Raw genomic sequence first — 22,867 nt, 5'->3', positions numbered from 1 at the left:
TAGCCCTGTGCCCCCTTACCACACTTCCGACACAAACAGCGATATCTGTTTACTTCATGTGTCCGTGGTATCTCTACGAGGCTGACGTCCCTGTGGAGCTGGAAACTCTACTCCTCCTCTTTTTGGGGTGTGTGTCCGTCTTGGCCAATCTCTAGTCAATGCGGCAACGGATCCTGATCCAATCACATTGCAGGATACCGGTTTCATCGGGCGGCTCAGATGATTCCAGGCAGGTACACAAAGAAAATGTTAGCCAGATAAAGGATATATTAAAACTCAGTCTTTATTAGCATCTTTAAAATTGCACAGTCTTTGTAGTACTGCAACAGAGTAAAGAAATCACACAGGCGTAGCACAGAACGGGTTAAGTGTTTCGGGCTTTCGGCTTAAAAAGCCGTAGTCATAGCCTGATTTCTTTACTCTGTTGCAGTACTCCAAAGACTGTTGAATTTTAAAGATGCTAATAAAGACTGAGTTTTAATATATCCTTTATCTTGCGAACATTTTCTTTGTGTACCTGCTTGGAATCAGCTGAGCCGCCAGATGAAACCGGGTAAAAGTAATTTCCTCACCGCTTGTAGCCGTATTGTCTGTACTCTGTAGGAAGCCTAGTTCTTGTTATTTTTTCAAGATAACAGTACGCATGCGCGAATCTGGAGCGCGCATGGAGTCAAACATGAGTAAAGAAAAAAATAAAGCGCATGCGCATATATTAAAGGAGGCGAATGACGTTGTTTGACGGCTGCCTAACGGCCAGATTTTTAATAGGCTAACATAACAACGTGATCCACACAGGAAAAAAAAAAAATCGGGTTGAATTTGCAGACCATCAAACTGTGAGTAAAAAAGGGCATAACTTTTTTTACACTCATAATAAAAAAAATTGATGAATTATTTATTTTGAGGAAAGCATATTATTCCGGATAGAGATGAAGGTAACTTTACTTTCACTTTAATATCAGGCCATAAAATATGGGTTTGAAATTTTTAAAAGATAATGAATCCAATGCTGCTTTTTACCATGTACTCCATAAATAATAACTTTTTTTGCATTTAATTTGTTTGTTTTTTGCTCATATTATGGTATTTTTGCAAATTAAAATTATTTGTGTAATTATAGGGACAGTCTACACCAGAATGTGTATTACTTTAAAAGATAGATAATCCCTTTATTACCCATTCCCCAGTTTTGCATAACCAACAGTTATATTAATATACTTTTTACCTCTGTGATTACCTTGTATCTAAGCATCTTCTGACAGCCCCCTGATCACATGACTTTTTATTATCTATTGACTTGCATTTTAGCCAATTAGTGCTGTGTTGTGCTGACTATTAACTCCACGGGCGTGAACACAATGTTAATTATATGGCACACGTGAACTAGTGGTCTCCTGTTGTGAAAAGTAAATAAAAAAGCATGTGATAAGAGGCTGTCTGTAGTGGCTTAGAAACAGGCAGACATTTAGAGGTTTAAATGTTATAACGTATATTAATATATGACAATGTTGGTTGTGCAAAGCTGTTATCTATATTTTTAAACAATAACAATTTTAGTGTTGACTGTCCCTTTAAATCCATAGGGTGGTAAAATGGCTGAACATTAAATGGGTTAAATAGTATGTCACTGTCTTATAGAGTAGCTTGGCAGCACAGATCCGGGTTTTGGTGGTCCCTCCTTGTTGTATTGGTAGAGGGTGTTAGTTCCACAGATTGTTTCTTGTGTTGTTTACAGTGTGTTACTATTTTTGTTGCTTATGCAGCCTGTATTACAGCCCCTGTACACTGTGTGTCAGTCATCCGTGTATGTGTAAGTCATTGTGCCAGTCCCTCCTTGCTATGCTCTCTCCTCCCTCAATAGGGCAGTATTAACCATCTAGCTATCACTTACAGGCAGCTAACCAGAACTGCTTTCATAGTCTCTGCAGACAGATCCAACATTTAGTTCGCCTCCTTCAGTCACCTCCAGCCGGCATGGCCGAGCAGAGCAACAGCCGATATCAGCAGGTAGGCAGGGGAACCCTTGGGCACTGGATCTTAGTATCACTGTATGTGACGGTGGTGGCTGCGGTAAGCAAGGCCGTGGATGAGCCAGCTGGCGCTAGGCCGCAGTGTTTGGATCTTGTTGGTCGCGATACAGATACCCGCATAGAGACCGTCTGTAAGGATGGGCAGCGGGTCCATTTACATAAGTACCATGTTTTTAAATCATTCTAAAGGAGACCATTCCGTTTTTATTCTGACAGACATATGTGTGAGCATATGTTAAAAAAACCCTGTGTATTTACCATACTGATTCAATAGAAGAGTTAGAGTATCTACAAAATATAAATCAATAAAACGTTTAACATACTATCGATGTAGTGAGTTTTGACAATACAAATGTCTCTGTGTTTAATATATATATATATATATATATATATATATATATATATATATATATATATATATATACACACACACCGGTTTGGTCACTCGTGACGTTTAGGGGATGCCAAAGATGTGCTGATAATGAATATTTTTCAATAAGCATTGCATTATTGTCATACACGAATGAAGGTAATTCAGGTTATACTATGCTTTAATTTATTGTACATTGCTTTTTTTATTCCATTTTCCTACCACCTTAAAACCATATGTGTAGCCAAGAGTGTTTTTGGGGTGTGTTTATGTACGGCTTAGTTAAAAATAGAATACCATTAACTCTAATTAGGGCCAATGTATGCCAAATAATGTCACATGACTAACATTGTCACATGTTTCCATAAACCAGCACAGCCTTCTTCTCTGCTATTATATGCTTTCTCCTCCTCTTAGTTACACTAACCTTACTGCTCATAAATATTTTAAAGGGCCATTTAAAAAAATGCTGTATTTAGTTAGAGCCTTTAATATTTAAACAGATATAGATTTCACACATTGCTTTTAATCCCTGCTCAGGGGTTAAACACAAATGCACATCTAGCAAACTTGCATCCCACTGCAGATTAGGATAAAGCTTTTGATTGTAGCATTCAGATGTGTGTAATTCTTGGTATCTGTATCCTTAGTTTGGGGATCAATGCACTGCGCCTGTGTTTGTTCATTTGCAAGGTTAAACACAATGAGAAAAGAGAATTGATTTAAAAATTAAAATACTGTAACAAAATATGAGAATATTTTACATTAGGATATCCCTTTAAATTATTGGACTATATAATTTATATTTGTGAGTTGAAGAATTTTGTATTTCATGTTTTCCATTTTGTGATATGAAGTCCTGGAACAAAACAGTTTGACTGTTACCAATGATGATAAGCATTTACTAATATCCACATAATAGTAATTCATAACATGATTAAATGGAAACTTGTAAATCCAAATGTTATATATTTTGATTATAGCAGTGTTTTCCAATGGAGGGGGTTGATGTGTACAATATACTTATTAAACAGGATAATAACATTTAAAGGGACATTCTAGACCCTGTGAATTTAAAGGGACATTGGCTTCCTCTTGCCTCCAATCCTCACTCTGACATACAAAGCCCTCAACTGCACTGCTCCCCACTATATTTCAGACCTTGTCTCCAGATACTCTCCCTCCCGTCCCCTTCGCTCTGCTCACAATCTGCTACTCTCCTCCTCTCTTGTTTCCTCCTCTCATTCCTGTTTACAGGACTTCTCCAGACTGACTCCCTGCCTCGCTCCACAAGACTCTCCGCTAGGTTTAACAGCTTCAAGCGTTCTCTAAAGACTCTACTATTCAGGGATGCATACAACCTACACTAACCTTTCCTAACTCCATTGCTTTCCCCTTGAACCCTTTAGAATGTAAGCCTATGAGCCCAGCTGTTTGTAGTTCGCCTTCATAAGAGCCGGCTACAACAGTTCAACTCTCGGCAGGGCCCTCTACCCATTTGATCCCTGTAAATGTTATCTTGTATACCGCCTATGCTTATAGCGCTGCAGAATCTGATGGCGCTCTACAAATACCTAATAATAATAATACACTAGATTCTTTGCATAAATGTTTTGTAGATCTATTTATATAGCCCATCTTGGTGTGTTTTTGTAAAAATGTATAGATTTGCTTATTTTTAAAAAACATTGTGCTGTTTTTCAGACTCCTAACCAAGCCCCAAAGTTTTAGATGTATATTGATGTATACAGACTTCAGACTGCTTCTGTTTGTTTAATGGGTCTTTTCATATGCAGGGGATGGGAGAAAGGGGGAAATCCTACTCTCAGCCCTTTTTACTGGGTGTCCCAGTCTAACCTCAACAGTGCTAAATTAGGAGCTTCTAAGTAAGTTTTTAAAAGGTTTTATACTGGATTTTTATATCTGTATCTGTGCATATTATTCTTTATAGTAGTGTCTATTACATGCAGTTAAAAGGAAATTGGTGTAAACTGTCCCTTTAAGGGGCATTTAACTCATTATTTGTAAGCTTATAAACAAAAACTTAATTACTCTCTTCAAAAAGACTTTGCATCTTTTTTTTTTTTTTTTTAAAGTGCCAGTGACATGGTTGATTTTGTCGCATCTACTTCCTTCCAAATGAGATCTCCAGTGAATTGCATTTGGGCTAGTTGAGAGCATGCTGTCGCTCACAGCTAATCCAGAGCTGATACAACAGTAATTTATAGGAGTGTGCATTTGTAGCGCAGCTATGCCTTGGACGTTATAAGTAGAAAAAAAGCAGACATCATCAAGGTTATGCTTTTTTAAGCTTAAAATAAGTGTCTTCTGTTAATAGCCACTTTAACTCAAAGGGATTACAATGGAGTTTAACAAATCCATAATGCCTTCAAAATGTTATGTTTTACTTATAACTGATTTAATATATTTATATTCTAATATCTACATCAATTCCTACTATGACTCCTAAAATTGTGTGACAGACCACTTAATATTTTAACTGGTTTCTAGATTTAATATGACTTTGTCCAAGGCTAGAATGTCTCAACAAGAGGCAGTATTAATACTAAATAAATACTTGATAGAATGATGTATTCAAATGTAAAGATTAGTCTAATATGCAGATGTAATTTTCTAAAAGTTATGTAATTCTGAGGGGATAAAAAGCGAAATGGGCATTATCATGTTGTAGCCTAGGTTTCATTTTCTGCTGAGTCCAATTAGGGATATTTATAAATGTCGCTAGAGTAGGCAACCAATAATTGTGTAGAATAGGGGTCAGCAACCTTGGTGCCCCAGATGTTTTGGAACTACATTTCCCATGATGCTGAGACACTCTTTAGGCTGTCTGAGCATCATGGGAAATGTAGTTCCAAGACATCTGGGGGCCCAAGGTTTCTGACCCCTGGTGTAGAATATATCAGTGTTAAGTCTAGAACCTGCTCTTCCACTTCTAAGAAGAATTTGATTTTCAGAATGAAATAAGAGCAAAAGGAGACAATAAAAATGAAAATATATTGCTAATAGTTTTAATACACAAACGGCTAGACTACGAGTTTTGCAGTATGAGTGAAAAAGCAGCGTTAAGGCTCTTTTTCACTACCGCTGGTGTTACGAGTCCTGCAGGTTTAGCTGTACTGCACACTTTTTTGGCCGTAACGCAACGTAACTACCGCAGCTTTCCAAAAGTCCTTTTTCAATGGTACTTCCTTTGCGCCGGTATTACGAGTTTGCCTGGGTGGCCAAAAAGTGAGCGGTACAGCCTATACCGTCAAGATCCATACCATAAACTGAGTCAGTAGTTATAAGTTTCTACAGAGCCGTAACATAAAACTCATAACTAAAGTGCTAAAAAGTACACTAACACCCATAAACTACCTATTAACTCCTAAACCGAGGCCCTCCCTCATTGCAAATTATAAAATTATTAACCCCTAATCTGCCAGTCTGGACATCGCCGCCACTATAATAAACATATTAACCCCTAAACCGCCGTACTCCCGCATCGCAAACACTAGTTAAATATTATTAACCCCTAATCTGCTGCCCCCAAAATCGCCACCACTATACTAAAGTTAATAACCCCTAAACCTAAGTCTAAACCTAACACCCCCTAACTTTAATGTAATTAAAATAAATCTAAATAAAACCTACTATTAATAACTAAATAATTCCTATTTAAAACTAAATATTTACCTGTTAAATAAACCCTAAGCTAGCTACAATATAACTAATAGTTACATTGTAGCTATCTTAGGTTTTATTTTTATTTCACAGGTAAGTTTGTATTTATTTTAACTAGGTAGACTAGTTAGTAAATAGTTATTAACTATTTACTAACTACCTAGCTAAAATAAATACAAAGTTACCTGTAAAATAAAACTTAACCTGTCGTACACTAACACCTAACCTTACACTACAATTAAAAAAATTACATTAAATACAATTAACTAAATTACAACAAAAAAACACTGCAATCCGCCAATAGGATTGAGCTTGCATTCTATTGGCTGTTCCAATCAGCCAATAGGATTTCTTCACCTTTAATTCCGATTGGCTAATAGAATTCTATCAGCCAATCGGAATGCAAGGGACGCCATCTTGGATGACGTCACTTAAAGGAACCTTCATTCGAGAAGAACTGTCGAAATAAGAGGATGCTCCTCGCCGGATGTCTTGAAGATGGAGCCGCTCCGCACCGTCTGGATGAAGACTTCTGCCGGCTTCGTTGAGGATGGATGTCGGGTCTCCAAAAACTGTAAGTGGATCTTCGGGGGTTAGTGTTAGGTTTATTTAAGGGTTTATTGGGTGGGTTTTATTTTTAGCTTAGGGTTTGGGCGGAAAAAAAGCTAAATGCCATTTTAAGGGCAATGCCCATACAAATGCCCCTTTCAGGGCAATGGGGAGCTTAGGTTTATTTAGATAGGATTTTATTTGGGGGGTTTGGTTGTGTGAGTGGTGGGTTTTACTGTTGGGGGGTTATTTTTATTTTTTTTTACAGGTAAAAGAGCTGATTTCTTTGGGGCAATGCCCTGCTAAATATTTGATCATTTCTTTTTTATTTTGTGTAATTTAGTGTTTTTTTCTTTTTTGTAATTGTAGTGTAAGGTTAGGTGTTAGTGTAACTCAGGTTTTATTTTAAAGGTAAATTTTTATTTATTTTAGCTAGGTAGTTATTAAATAGTTAATACCTATTTACTAACTAGTCTACCTAGTTAAAATAAATACAAACTTAGCTGTGAAATAAAAATAAAACCTATGATAGATACAATGTAACTATTAGTTATATTGTAACTAGCTTAGGGTTTATTTTATAGGTATTTAGTTTTAAATAGGAATTATTTAGTTATTAATAGTAGGTTTTATTTAGATTTATTTTAATTACATTAGTTAGTGGGTAATAGGGTTAGGGTTAGACTTAGGATTAGGGGTTAATAACTTTAGTATAGTGGCGGCGACGTTGGCGTGGAAGATTAGGGGTTAATAAATGTAGGTGGCGGCGATGTTAGGGGTGGCAGATTAGGGGTTAATAAGTGTAATGTAGGTGGCGGCGATGTTAGGGGCGGCAGATTAGGGGTTAATAAATGTAGGTAGGTGGCAGCAACATTGGGGGCGGCAGATTAGGGGTTAATAAGTGTAGGTAGGTGGCGGTGATGTCGGGGGCGGCAGATTAGGGGTAATAAGTATAATGTAGTTGTTGGCGATGTCGGGGGCGGCAGATTAGGGGTGTTTAGACTCGTGGTTTATGTTAGGGTTTTAGGTGTAAACATAACTTTTCTTTCCCTATAGGAATCAATGGGGCTGCGTTATGGAGCTTTCCGCTCCTTTATTGCAGGTGTTAGGCTTTTTTTCAGCCGGCTCTCCCCATTGATGTCTATGGGGAAATCGTGCACGAGCACGTAAAACCAGCTCAAAGCAGCGCTGGTATTGAAGTGCGGTATGGAGCTCAATTTAGCTCTACTCTCACTTATTGCCTGCTAACGCCGGGTTTATGAGAACCTGTAATAGCAGCACTATAGGGAGGTGAGCGGTGACAATAACTTGCAAGTTAGCACAGAGCAGCTCTTACCGCAAAACTCGTAATCTAGCCGAAAGTTATTATTATACTTCATTTATGAAGCGCCAACATATTTCGCAGTGCTGTCCATGGGTACAATTCATTTAAATAAAACAATGAAATAAAACTTGTAAGAGACAGGACAAAATTTACAAACACATACAGGAGGAATTGAGGTCCCTATTCCCGTGGGAACTTACAATCTAGAAGGGTAGGAGGTTGAGAAACAGGAGGTGAGGACTGCAAGATTGAGAATGATGTTAACGCAAAGATAGATGAGGGAAATGTTGTTAAGTAAATGAAATTATTTTATTATTGAGTTGGGTGGTAGGCTTCTCTAAACAAAAAAGTCGTCAGGGAGCATTTAAAGGAAGAAAGATTAGGACAAAGCCTGACAGCACGAGGGAGAGTGTTCCAGAGGGTAGGTGCTGCACAATCCTAGCATGAGAAGAGGTGATAGTTGCAGATGCAAGGAGCAGGTCATTGTTGGATCTTAGTAAGCGGGCTGGAGTAAACTTGTTTATTAGAGAGGATAGGTAGTGGGGAGGGGCGTTGGTGAGAGCTTTGTATGTAAGGGTGAGAATTTTGAATTTAATTCTGCTGTGAATGGGGAGCCGATGAAGGGACTCGCAGAGAGGTGCAGCAGATACAGAGCGACGAGAAATTGTGGATTAGCCTGGCAGAGGCATTTAGGATGGATTGAAGGGGGAGAGGTGGGAAAGAGGAAGGCCAGTAAGTAGGTTATTGCAGTAGTCAAGTTGGGAAATAACAAGGGAGTGGATTATTTGCTTTGTAGTGTTAGCGCTCAGAAAAGGGCAAATCTTGGAAATATTGCGTAGGTGGTTGCGGCAGGATGTAGAAAGCAATTGGATGCGGGGGGCGAAGGATAGATTTGAGTCGAGTGTAACTCCGAGGATGGGGAAATGGTGATGCCGTCAACAGGGATAGAGAAGTCAGAAGTCGGCGTAGATCTTGAGGGGGGGGGGGGGCGGATAAGAAGGAGCTCAGTCTAGGACATGTTAATTTTTAGGTGGTGAGAGGCCATCCAAGAAGAAATACTAGATAAGCAGTCGCTGACATGAGAAAGGACAGAGGGAGAGAGAACAGGGGTGGAGAGGTAGATCTGGGTGTCATCAGCATAGAGGTGAAAACTAAAGGAAGACCAATAGCACTACTCGTGTAAGTTAAATGCCCCTAAATTACCCAATTGTATCAATGGACTGTGTCCCTATAATTATTCCTGGGAATTGAGAGCTGCTATGTAGTAAAATAATTAGTATCCACAGACAAGAGAGGCGGAGAAGCCTACACTTGAAACCAGACTATACATATAGCACTCAAGGGTTAATACATTGTCAACTTACAAAAAAAATACATTCTTGACATATGACAAATAACAAGAAGAGTAACTGGACTTATTGGATGAACAGTTTCAGCTCAGAATGTTTACTTTTATTGATGTGAATAAACACACATTAAAATAGGAAAATACAAAGTTAAAACCACTGAGTTTAAACATATTTTAAAGTAGACAACCCAAGGTATTGAACTAGGCCAGGTATTTTCAATCCTTTTTCTCAGGCCTCCTTAACAAGCCAGACTTTCAGGATTTTTGAACTACAGAACAGGTGAATCAACTGAGTAAAAACATGGCAATTAACCTGATTAAAGGGACATAATACTCATATGCTAAATCACTTGAAACTGTTGCAGTATAGCTGTAAAAAGCTGACAGGAAAATATCACCTGAGCATCTCTATGTAAAAAAGGAAGATATTTTACCTCACAATTTCCTCAGCTCAGCAGAGTAAGTTCTGTGTAAAAAGTTATACTCAGCTGTTCCCAGCTGCAGGTAAAAAAAAATAAAAAAAATGAAGAAATGAACAGCAGCCCATCAGCAGTGCTGAGGTCATGAACTCTTTTACTGTGATCTCATGAGATTTCACTTAACTATCATGAGATTTCATAGTAAGCTGAATAGGGAAATAATATGAGAGTGCACGAGGCTCATCCCCTTAGCTGTCTCAGGACAGACACACTAAAATGCTGCTTAGAAATCCTTTACAATGGGATGTGGCTACTGAGGAACTTTTGAGGTAAAATATCTTTCTTTTTTACATAGAGATGTTCAGGTGATATTTTCTAGTCAGCTTTTTACAGCTATACTGCATCACTTCCAAGTGTTTAAACATTTTGGTATTATGCTCCTTTAAGGTAATCTTGAAAATCTGACCTGTTAGGGAGGTCTGAGGACAGGTTGGGAAAACCCCTAATCTAGGCAAATTAAGGTACAATATATGTGATGTCAGTATCTGGCCACCAAATACGATCATATAAAAAAAGGGCTGTGCGATATGGAAAAAAAATGAATATCTGTATTTTTTTAAAAATAATTGTTAAACATACTGCAATAGCAATCAACAGCAGTGGCACAGCTGGGTCGTGAATGGCTTACTAGCTGTTTCTCCTTGGGCCCTGCAGCTCTCTGCAGCTTCTAAGTAGTACTTCTACTATGTTTTACCCTTTTGTGGGGGTTAAACAGAGTTGCATGGTCACTATAGTGGCCCTTTAAACAAACTAAATGTTTTAACCTTTTAAAGCCGTTATGACGTTCTATTCCGTCATAATTAGACTCGGCTTTAAAGCCGTTATGACGGAATAGAATGTCATAACTAACGGCTGTCCTGAAGCCTTCTGTGCAGTCAGGACTTGATCGCGGTCTTGGGGGCGTTCCTAGGGTTGTAGGGACGCCTCCCAGACGTGATCCAATAATTGAAACAGTTGTTCCGATGTAGGCACTTTAGCCCAGACTCGAAAGGGTTAAAGGATGACAAAAAAACAAAACCAAGTAGTGATGGAGATTATAAATATAAAAATAGACTGTTATGGCAAATTATTCATGAGTTTGGTTTATACAATTCTAAAGCTGAAAATCAAATGATTTTATAATAATACAATGGCTTTTAAATCTTATTTACTTAAAGCTTATAAATAACCGCATTACACTGTTTTTCACATTGTGTGTGTTATAGAACCTGGCAGTTCCACTGTGTGTGATCAATGTTTTTTCCAAAATATACCCAATGTTTTTCTGCAGTCTTGTAGTGTGTTGGGGAGTTGTTGTGTGGGGTTGTTTTGCTTTTATTTTTAACTGTGAATATAACACTTCAGGTTCCTTGCAGGTTGTCATATCAGATATTGTTAGGTTCTGCAGCTCCATGTTGTAGCCATAAAGGGGATTCCAATGATCAATCAGTTCGATAAATGTAGCATTAACACACAAGCTAACATATTACTTAAAGGGACAGTCTAGTCCAAAATAAACTTTCATGATTCAGATAGGGCATGTAATTTTAAACTCTTTTTCAATTTACTTTTATCACCAATATTTCTTTGTGCTCTTGGTATTCTTAGTTGAAAGCTAAACCTAGGAGGTTCATATGCTAATTTCTAAGCCCTTGAAGGCCGCCTCTTCTCTCAGGGCATTTTGACAGTTTTTCACCACTAGAGGATGTTAGTTCATGTGTGTCATATAGATAACAGTGTGCTCACGCATATGAAGTTCCAGGGAGCCAGCACTGTTTAGCTAACATGCATGTCTGTCAAAATAACTGAAATAAGTGGGCAGTTTGCAGAGGCTTAGATACAAGATAATCACAGAAATAAAAAGTGTATTTATATAACTGTGTTGGTTATACAAAACTAGGGAATGGGTAATAAAGGGATTATCTATCTTTTAAAACAATAACAATTCTGGTGTAGACTGTCCCTTTAAGTCTTCTCCATACATCACGGTACCATGATAGAGGGAAGTCTTTCCCGGTGTGTTACATCTCCAGGAGACGATCAAAGTGCACTGTTTGAATCTAGTGCCTGTATGATGCTGCGCTCTCATTGGCTGATGCAGAAATACAACGGCAGCTTGTTTGCAAGAACAGGTAGTAGCAAAGGGGGCAGTAAGGCACAGGGTTGTGTGTAAGTGTATCCTGGTTTACGAACAGCGCAAAGTGTGCAGACTGTACAGCTTATGTGCAACACCCCCAGCTGTAAGTGTGGAAAAAACGATTTCCAGCCACACCAGGCCCCTGGCGCGTGCGCTTAGTGAAAAAAGTTGCATACTCGCACAGCCTTAATCAGCACCATCTTAGGTACTGGCAAGCAGTTTTTCAGTATGCAGTTTATGTCTGTTACATAAATATATATATTTTTCTTTATTTCTATGGTGTAGGGGTCACTCCTCACGCTCCCACCTCCCTGACACCCCTCCCCAACAGCTCTCTTACCCTCCCACTACCATATTTGTAACTTGCAGACTGTCTGCCAGTAACAAATTCTTTTTCTTTGTATTGTTTACTTTTTATTTTCTATTTATTCACTTTTTCTGTCTAGTAGCCCCCCCTCCACCCTCTAAGACACCCCTTTTTTTTTTGTAACGTTGGGTCCCTCTCCAGTCGAGTCTATTCCATAGCATAGGGCCCCATCCCTGCCTCTCTCCAGCCTAACATATTTTTTTTCTACAGTGTATGCAACACCGCTAACCCCTCACCCCTCCTGGACCGATCCACCCGTCTCCCTACTTTCCTCCCACTTGGCACCAATGATGATTGTTACAGTAACGATCAGCTATTTGCCTTCACATAGTAAGGGAGTATGATCAGCTCAATAATTATCGATTATGAAAATAGTTGTCAGTAAATCTCATCTATTAGTTGGTCTGTGCACTGCACCAGCTACTTCACTACAATGAGGTCCTGCACATGGTTTTGTGTTTTAAGGTTATGACCTTAGTCTAAAGGACGTCTATAGACCTTTACTTTTAACTTTTTTAGGACAGAATAAGTTTACAACTACTCCTGACTTATGTGCAACCCAAAAATAATAGGAGTTATGATTTGGATTGTTTATATTAAATCAGGTGATTTTGGACTATGCTTTGCATGATATAGTGCCAAGCTTGTATTTACACCTAGCCCTAGTTTGATTGGATTTGTTATTTGAATTGATATCTCTATTACCAGTTTGCACAATTATTAGTGGATCGCTTGCTATTACTGATTATATGTACTGTATAGATAAGTATGTAAGGCTTCGTCCTGTTATTGATATATAGTCCTTAACGCTATTGACTTTTTTTAAAATTGTTTTCTAATATTTTTAATTAATTGTAATATGTACCATATTCAACCTCTATAAGTATAGATCTGTTATTTTAAGAGCAGACTAGATATTTGTTCCCTAACCTTATAGCTAGTTATTTATCTTTGCGAAAATATATGCAAGATATTTTTGTTAGATGAAGTCCAGGCTTACTTTGTTAAAGGGACACAAACCCAAATTGTTTCTTTCATGATTTAGAATATGCCATTTTGAGCAACTTTCTAATTTACACCTATTATTATTATTATTATTATCAATTTTTCTTTGTTCTCTTGCTATTTTTTATTTATATAGCCGGAATGTAAAGCTTAGGAGCCAGCCCATTTTTAGTTCAGTACCTGGGTTATGCTTGCTTATTGGTTAGCCAAATGTAGCCACCAATAAGCAAGTTTTTTTCTGGGGTGCTAAACCTAAAATGGGCCGACTGCTAAGCTTTACTTTCATGCTTTTTAAACAAAGATAGCAAGAGAACGAAGAAAAATTGATAATAGGAGTAAATTAGAAAGTTGCTTAAAATTGTATGCTCTATCTGAATCCTGAAAGAAAAAAATGTGGGTTTAGTATCCCTTTAAGAGGCCCTTTGCATTGCTAATAAAGATAAATATCCCACCTTGGTGAAATTGTCAAAACCCTACTTATGCATCTCAGGCACCTCAACACCATGTGAGCGCCTCAGACCCGCTGCTGACACATTTTGGGTGTTCTGCCGTAGTCATAGCGTGGGTACTGGCAGAGACACCTGTGCTCGTAAAGAGAGTGCTAAAATTTCATTGGATAAAAACAACAGCAACACAACCAGATTGATTAGTATCTACACTTGTTTTATGTTCAAACTTTAAAGGATTACTTTCTGTTATAATTTTTAAGCTAAACAACTAACATATTAAAGTTAATAAACATTAATTAAAACCTACTGACCTATATTTTCTCCAAAACGAAGTTTCATAACGTTCTAAAAGTTATATCTTTTATTCGCCGATGATGTCACGTTATCCTGCCCACTATTTTCAGCACTGAGTGTTCAAAATACTTAAACCAATAACTTTGTGTTTAAAGCGCCATTTTGAAACCTAGGTATTGTAAACGGATTGGTACAGAGCAAAGGATACCCACGGAGTGGGTTTGGAAAACAATTAAATTTGCAGACAAGATTTCTGATATACGGTAGAGAGATGTTAATGAAATGCTATTGATAAAAAGCGTATTTGGGGTAGTTAGTTAGTAACAGGCATAGAAAATATTTACTTACAGTGGCCCTTTAAGTGTGTTAAGCACTGTTCATAATGGAAAACTGACAATAGAATCAATACAAAGGAAGTTTCATCTTACAGTTCACAGGGAACTTACGTTTCTTACAAAACTTCAGTATACACGCACATAATTGCGAGAAAAAAAAAAGCACAATTTGGCGATATATAAAACATATGTAATGTAATACAGTGAAAGACCCTGACCAAGTTATATGGAACAAAAAAAATAAAAATAAAAAATAAATAAAATAATTGAACTTGTAAACAGAGCAAGCTTTTAGAGTGGTAAAAACTATAATATTAATAATAGTTAAAGTGAAAGTAAATCCTAGCGGTTTACCGTGCGGTTAATCCGGCTCCCACTTTAATGGGTTGGGTCATTAGTGTAGTAGGTATGGGCACATTATAACAGATATAGGCATACTACTTAGATTACAGTGAAGGGATGACGCCGCTTCAGCAGAGAGTGTGTCTGAAACACGGAACCAATCCAGGCAGAGATCGTGAAAAAGGACAAACAAAACACCACCTTAATCAACGGCGTGTGTACAACATATGCATAGGTAACAGGGTGCCAGCCTGAAAAGAGCCGAGCAAGCTCAAAGTCACAAATAGTGGAAGCAAAAGGCAGCACTCCAAAGATCCTTAAAATGAAAATCCTTTATTCTTCTTTAAAAAAAAACAGATAAATTCACACACAGCATTGTAATGGTAGAAGGAGGCGGGGTCCTGACATGTTTCATGCCCAATGGCACTTAATCATAGGATCAACTTAGGTTAGACCCTGAATGGAAGATTTCATCTTTCCATTTCCGGGGTTAAGGTTTTTAAAAGTTGCCAATTTGAAAATATGTACATTAGCTAAACCATATACTTTACACTCATTGTTAGTGTTTTATTTTGATTTGATTTAGATGTATTCCCAAATATATGGAGCTAAAACAGCCGAACCCTATATGTCTGTTTGTATATCCCCCTATATTTTTTTGGATTAAATTGCCCATGTTGCTTCAGTGGTGTTAGGGGCTCAAGTACATAATAGGGAACAAGGTCATGTTTAGGATCACTTAGTTTGGAGTTACTCATAGGTATCTAAGTGCATTCCTATCTGGGCAAGGTGGGGACTTTTTCATGGCCATTGTATCTGGCATGTTAGAAGTGTTTGGCTGCATCATTTCCAGAAATTAATGAGGTCATATTTGCTATTCAGTCCCAGTGAATGTCTGGTTTTAAGTGTAAAAATCCAGAAAGCCTCCTGTTTTAGCTAATAGTTGGTCTCTGTGACCCCCTCATTTGAGTCTGGGTATATGATCAACTACAGTCCATCTCAGTCCCTTGGGATTCTTTGTCATGTGCATGGGTATATTGTGAGATAAGGGGTGTAGTCAGTATACCATTCTTGATATTACAGATGTGCTCCCGTATCCGAGACCTGATCTCTCTTGAGGTCATGCCTACAAATTGGATTGTTGCAAATTGTGCATGTCAGGGCATAGATCACATAAGTGGCCCTGCAATTGTAAGACATCTTGTGATGGTATCTTATGCCAGTTTTGGAACTGATAAAGCCTTCTCCTATATGGATAAATTCACAAGCCTTGCAATTTTGGTAGTGGCATCTTTAGACCCCCCCTTGGTTGTAAGCCAAGTGCTCTGATTGACTACCGTGCTCTTTAGGCAGGTTGGGCACACTCTGTTCCCAATTGTAAGGCCCCTCTTGTATGCAAAGCGTCAGCAGCCCCTTGCAACCTCTACTAGATCGTCATCTGCGGTTTAAACTGAGAAATATTTTCTTATAAACCCACAGATCTGGTGGAATTGGTCACTATAGCTGGTGATAAAGGTAGTTTTATTTGTGTGTTTACTTTTCTCAGGTTTAGGTCTAGACCTGTGTAGAAATTATTTTCTGGACTATCTCTCTGTTCTACAGATTTCCTGATTCCTTTTACCAATTGATCTGGGTATGATCTAGAGATGAGTCTGTGAGTTCATCGGCCTGTACCTGAAAACTGACATTGTCCGAACATTTTCTACGAGTTCTAATGAACTGTCCTTTTGTGATGGTCTTGAACACCCACTTTGGATGCCCACTTCTTGCATGTAGCAAGGAGTTGCCTGGAGATGGTTTCCGATAAATTTTGGTACTGATACACCCTCCCCTCTTCATCTGAGAGCCTGTAAGAGTGATGTCCAAGTAGTTAATACTATTTCTGTTGTATTCGTAGTAGGGATGCACCAAAATTTCGGCTGCAGAAAGTTTTGGGCGAAATGGCATTTTTGGCTATTTCGGTTTTCGTTTTTTTTGCCTGTTATTTTCGGTAAAATTATTGTGTAGCATGTTTCAAATTTGATGCTAGCCTAGAGCTGCTGTTTAAGTTTATTACTTGACTTACTGTTTTGCATATAATGAGTTTTCTAGGACTATATTTTATTTGGATAATTGGTAAAAAAAAAACCTGTTAAATATGATTCTGTTACATAGAACTAAATGAAGAATAATAGAGTATATTGATATTCATAATTGTTTTAAGTAGGGATGCACCAAAATTTTGGTCGCAGAAACATTTTGGCCGAAAATGGCATTATTTTTTGCCTGTTTTTTTTTTTTTTTTTTTCTTGGTAAAATTATTGCGTAGCATGTTATTGTTTTAAGATATTTTTGTCCAATTTTAGTGTGTTACTTTCAATAAAAGTGTGGGCTTTTTTTTATTGGCTCTAATTATGCAAAAAAACCTAAAAAAAAATAAATTTGAAAAAATACTTTTTTGGTATCAGTTTCAGGTTTTTGGCCAAATGCATCCCCGGATTTTCGGTTTTGGTCCAGAATTTCCATTTCGGTGCATCACTAATTCGTAGGTAAATGAAAGGCCTATGGTGTTATCATTAAAGGGACACTGTACCCAAAAAATGTCTTTCGTGATTCAGATTGAGCATGCAATTTTAAGCAACTTTCTAATTTACTCCTATTATCAATTTTTCTTCATTCTCTTGCTATCATTATTTGAAAAAGAAGGCATCTAAGCTTTTTTTTTGGTTTCAGTACTCTGGACAGCAATTTTTTATTGGTGGATGAATTTATCCACCAATCAGCAAGGACAACCCAGGTTGTTCACCAAAAATGGGCCGGCATCTAAACTTACATTCTTGCATTTCAAATAAAGATACCAAGAGAATGAAGAAAAATTGATAATAGGAGTAAATTAGAAAGTTGCTTAAAATTTCATGTTCAATCTGAATCACAAAAGAAAATTTTTGGTTACAGTGTCCCTTTAAGATAATTCATGAAATTCACTGCCTGGAGCTCTCCTCCATGCCAAATTAGAATGAAATTGTCCATGAATCTCCTATAAAAGGAGATTTGGGGCTTAAAGGGATTTCTATCTCCAAAGATGTGGGACTGCTCCCACCACCCCATGAAGAGGTTGGCGTAGGAGGGTGCAAATTTTTCTCCCATTACAGTCCATCTCTGGAGAAACTTCCCTCGAACTTAAAGTAGTTATGAGTCCATAGATATTTAGTTACCCTTAGAATGAACTCACAGCGTGTCCCATCATAGAGTAATGATCTCTTTAAGAAGAACTCAATCGCTTGCAGCCCCTCCTCATGGGGTATTGAGGAATAGAGTGCTTTAACGTCTATGGTTAGCCAAGCTTGTTCATCTGACCATTCCTGATCCTTGACAAGTTCCAAGAGGTGTCTACTGTCTGTTAAATGGCTTGGTAAGTCCTCATCTTGGGGTTGGAGGATGGCGTCCAACCACTGGGACAAGTGCTCTGTGAGAGATCCAATTCCACTTACCAGGGGTCTACCCTGTATCTCTGGTGTGGATCTTTGGTAAATGATTAAACACCGGGATAACTGGGTTTTTGACTATCAGGTAATTGTAAGTGTCATTGTCAAGAATTCCCAATTCTCTGCCCTCAAAAAGCAAATGGTCGAGTTCCCTCTGATAATTATGTGTGGGGTCTTCCCTGAGGTTAAAATATTAATCCTCGTCTTTAAGTTGTCTCAAGGCCTCCTTTACAAATTGTGTTTTGTTCATGACCACAATAAAGCCTCCTTTATCGGCCGCTCTTATGGTTACATAGTCATTCTCTTGTAGGCTCTTGAGTGTATCTCTCTCGTTTTTAGTCATGTTATTTTTGCACTGCCTGGTACCGGTGTTCTCTGCTAATATGGTTAAATCTCTTTCCACTCTTTTTTGGAATAATTCTAGTGTATGTCCTCTAAAGTGTATGGGATAAAAAGAGGATTTCTCCAACATAGGTGTGTCCGGTCCACGGCGTCATCCTTACTTGTGGGATATTCTCTTCCCCAACAGGAAATGGCAAAGAGCCCAGCAAAGCTGGTCACATGATCCCTCCTAGGCTCCGCCTACCCCAGTCATTCTCTTTGCCGTTGTACAGGCAACATCTCCACGGAGATGGCTTAGAGTTTTTTAGTGTTTAACTGTAGTTTTTATTATTCAATCAAGAGTTTGTTATTTTGAAATAGTGCTGGTATGTACTATTTACTCAGAAACAGAAAAGAGATGAAGATTTCTGTTTGTATGAGGAAAATGATTTTAGCAACCGTCACTAAAATCCATGGCTGTTCCACACAGGACTGTTGAGAGCAATTAACTTCAGTTGGGGGAACAGTGAGCAGTCTCTTGCTGCTTGAGGTATGACACATTCTAACAAGACGATGTAATGCTGGAAGCTGTCATTTTCCCTATGGGATCCGGTAAGCCATGTTTATTACGATCGTAAATAAGGGCTTCAAAAAAGGGCTTATTAAGACTGTAGACTTTTTTTGGGCTAAATCGATTGATTATTAACACATATTTAGCCTTGAGGAATCATTTTATCTGGGTATTTTGATATAATAATATCGGCAGGCACTGTTTTAGACACCTTATTCTTTAGGGGCTTTCCCAAAGCATAGGCAGAGCCTCATTTTCGCGCCGGTGTTGCGCACTTGTTTTTGAGAGGCATGGCATGCAGTCGCATGTGAGAGGAGCTCTGATACTTAGAAAAGACTTTCTGAAGGCGTCATTTGGTATCGTATTCCCCTTGGGGCTTGGTTGGGTCTCAGCAAAGCAGATACCAGGGACTGTAAAGGGGTTAAAGTTCAAAACGGCTCCGGTTCCGTTATTTTAAGGGTTAAAGCTTCCAAATTTGGTGTGCAATACTTTTAAGGCTTTAAGACACTGTGGTGAAAATTTGGTGAATTTTGAACAATTCCTTCATGTTTTTTCGCATTTGCAGTAATAAAGTGTGTTCAGTTTAAAATTTAAAGTGACAGTAACGGTTTTATTTTAAAACGTTTTTTGTACTTTGTTATCAAGTTTATGCCTGTTTAACATGTCTGAACTACCAGATAGACTGTGTTCTGAATGTGGGGAAGCCAGAATTCCTATTCATTTAAATAAATGTGATTTATGTGACAATGACAATGATGCCCAAGATGATTCCTCAAGTGAGGGGAGTAAGCATGGTACTGCATCATTCCCTCCTTCGTCTACACGAGTCTTGCCCACTCAGGAGGCCCCTAGTACATCTAGCGCGCCAATACTCCTTACTATGCAACAATTAACGGCTGTAATGGATAATTCTGTCAAAAACATTTTAGCCAAAATGAACACTTATCAGCGTAAGCGCGACTGCTCTGTTTTAGATACTGAAGAGCATGACGACGCTGATAATAATATTTCTGAAGGGCCCCTAACCCAGTCTGATGGGGCCAGGGAGGTTTTGTCTGAGGGAGAAATTACTGATTCAGGGAACATTTCTCAACAAGCTGAACCTGATGTGATTGCATTTAAATTTAAGTTGGAACATCTCCGCATTCTGCTTAAGGAGGTATTATCCACTCTGGATGATTGTGACAAGTTGGTCATCCCAGAGAAACTATGTAAAATGGACAAGTTCCTAGAGGTGCCGGGGCTCCCAGAAGCTTTTCCTATACCCAAGCGGGTGGCGGACATTGTTAATAAAGAATGGGAAAGGCCCGGTATTCCTTTCGTCCCTCCCCCCAAATTTAAAAAATTGTTTCCTATGGTCGACCCCAGAAAGGACTTATGGCAGACAGTCCCCAAGGTCGAGGGAGCGGTTTCCACTTTAAACAAACGCACCACTATACCCATAGAGGATAGTTGTGCTTTCAAAGATCCTATGGATAAAAAATTAGAAGGTTTGCTTAAAAAGATGTTTGTTCAGCAGGGTTACCTTCTACAACCAATTTCATGCATTGTCCCTGTCGCTACAGCCGCATGTTTCTGGTTCGATGAGCTGATAAAGGCGGTCGATAGTGATTCTCCTCCTTATGAGGAGATTATGGACAGAATCAATGCTCTCAAATTGGCTAATTCTTTCACCCTAGACGCCACTTTGCAATTGGCTAGGTTAGCGGCTAAGAATTCTGGGTTTGCTATTGTGGCGCGCAGAGCGCTTTGGTTGAAATCTTGGTCGGCTGATGCGTCTTCCAAGAACAAGCTACTTAACATTCCTTTCAAGGGGAAAACGCTGTTTGGCCCTGACTTGAAAGAGATTATCTCTGATATCACTGGGGGTAAGGGCCACGCCCTTCCTCAGGATCGGCCTTTCAAGGCAAAAAATAAACCTAATTTTCGTCCCTTTCGTAGAAACGGACCAGCCCAAAGTGCTACGTCCTCTAAGCAAGAGGGTAATACTTCTCAAGCCAAGCCAGCTTGGAGACCAATGCAAGGCTGGAACAAGGGAAAGCAGGCCAAGAAACCTGCCACGGCTACCAAGACAGCATGAAATGTTGGCCCCCGATCCGGGACCGGATCTGGTGGGGGGCAGACTCTCTCTCTTCGCTCAGGCTTGGGCAAGAGATGTTCTGGATCCTTGGGCGCTAGAAATAGTCTCCCAAGGTTATCTTCTGGAATTCAAGGGACTTCCCCCAAGGGGGAGGTTCCACAGGTCTCAGTTGTCTTCAGACCACATAAAAAGACAGGCATTCTTACATTGTGTAGAAGACCTGTTAAAAATGGGAGTGATTCATCCTGTTCCATTAAGAGAACAAGGGATGGGGTTCTACTCCAATCTGTTTATAGTTCCCAAAAAAGAGGGAACGTTCAGACCAATCTTAGATCTCAAGATCTTAAACAAGTTTCTCAAGGTTCCATCGTTCAAGATGGAAACCATTCGAACTATTCTTCCTTCCATCCAGGAAGGTCAATTCATGACCACGGTGGATTTAAAGGATGCGTATCTACATATTCCTATCCACAAGGAACATCATCGGTTCCTGAGGTTCGCATTCCTGGACAAACATTACCAGTTCGTGGCGCTTCCTTTCGGATTAGCCACTGCTCCAAGGATTTTCACAAAGGTACTAGGGTCCCTTCTAGCTGTGCTAAGACCAAGGGGCATTGCTGTAGTACCTTACTTGGACGACATTCTGATTCAAGCGTCGTCCCTTCCTCAAGCAAAGGCTCACACGGACATTGTCCTGGCCTTTCTCAGATCTCACGGATGGAAAGTGAACGTGGAAAAGAGTTCTCTATCTCCGTCAACAAGGGTTCCCTTCTTGGGAACAATAATAGACTCCTTAGAAATGAGGATTTTTCTGACAGAGGCCAGAAAAACAAAACTTCTAGACTCTTGTCGGATACTTCATTCCGTTCCTCTTCCTTCCATAGCTCAGTGCATGGAAGTGATCGGGTTGATGGTAGCGGCAATGGACATAGTTCCTTTTGCACGCATTCATCTAAGACCATTACAACTGTGCATGCTCAGTCAGTGGAATGGGGACTATACAGACTTGTCTCCGAAGATACAAGTAAATCACAGGACCAGAGACTCACTCCGTTGGTGGCTGTCCCTGGACAACCTGTCACGAGGGATGACATTCCGCAGACCAGAGTGGGTCATTGTCACGACCGACGCCAGTCTGATGGGCTGGGGCGCGGTCTGGGGATCCCTGAAAGCTCAGGGTCTTTGGTCTCGGGAAGAATCTCTTCTACCGATAAATATTCTGGAACTGAGAGCGATATTCAATGCTCTCAAGGCTTGGCCTCAGCTAGCGAGGGCCAAGTTCATACGGTTTCAATCAGACAACATGACAACTGTTGCGTACATCAACCATCAGGGGGGAACAAGGAGTTCCCTGGCGATGGAAGAAGTGACCAAAATCATTCTATGGGCGGAGTCTCACTCCTGCCACCTGTCTGCTATCCACATCCCAGGAGTGGAAAATTGGGAAGCGGATTTTCTGAGTCGTCAGACATTGCATCCGGGGGAGTGGGAACTCCATCCGGAAATCTTTGCCCAAGTCACTCAGCTGTGGGGCATTCCAGACATGGATCTGATGGCCTCTCGTCAGAACTTCAAAGTTCCTTGCTACGGGTCCAGATCCAGGGATCCCAAGGCGGCTCTAGTGGATGCACTAGTAGCACCTTGGACCTTCAAACTAGCTTATGTGTTCCCGCCGTTTCCTCTCATCCCCAGGCTGGTAGCCAGGATCAATCAGGAGAGGGCGTCGGTGATCTTGATAG

The 22,867-nt window shown here is 39.3% G+C and overlaps 1 protein-coding gene across 2 annotated transcripts in view; it reads left to right on the top strand.

Annotated features, from left to right (window-relative positions):
- Positions 1–1,844: 1,844 nt before the first annotated feature.
- Positions 1,845–22,867, top strand: part of NDFIP1 (Nedd4 family interacting protein 1) — a 199,384-nt gene continuing 178,361 nt past the window's right edge. The window contains exon 1 of one of the 2 annotated variants that reach the window (XM_053717164.1): positions 1,845–2,007. In XM_053717164.1, the coding sequence (XP_053573139.1) occupies positions 1,975–2,007 (33 nt within the window). In that variant the 5' untranslated portion in view covers positions 1,845–1,974. The remainder of the gene's footprint in view (positions 2,008–22,867) is intronic. The other variant, XM_053717165.1, reaches the window with a different exon arrangement.

Source organism: Bombina bombina, chromosome 6 (assembly GCF_027579735.1).
Source record: "Bombina bombina isolate aBomBom1 chromosome 6, aBomBom1.pri, whole genome shotgun sequence".
Lineage (NCBI taxonomy): Eukaryota > Metazoa > Chordata > Amphibia > Anura > Bombinatoridae > Bombina > Bombina bombina.
The sequence above is the reverse complement of the archived record's forward strand: the minus strand, read 5'-3'. Positions and strand labels throughout refer to the sequence as shown.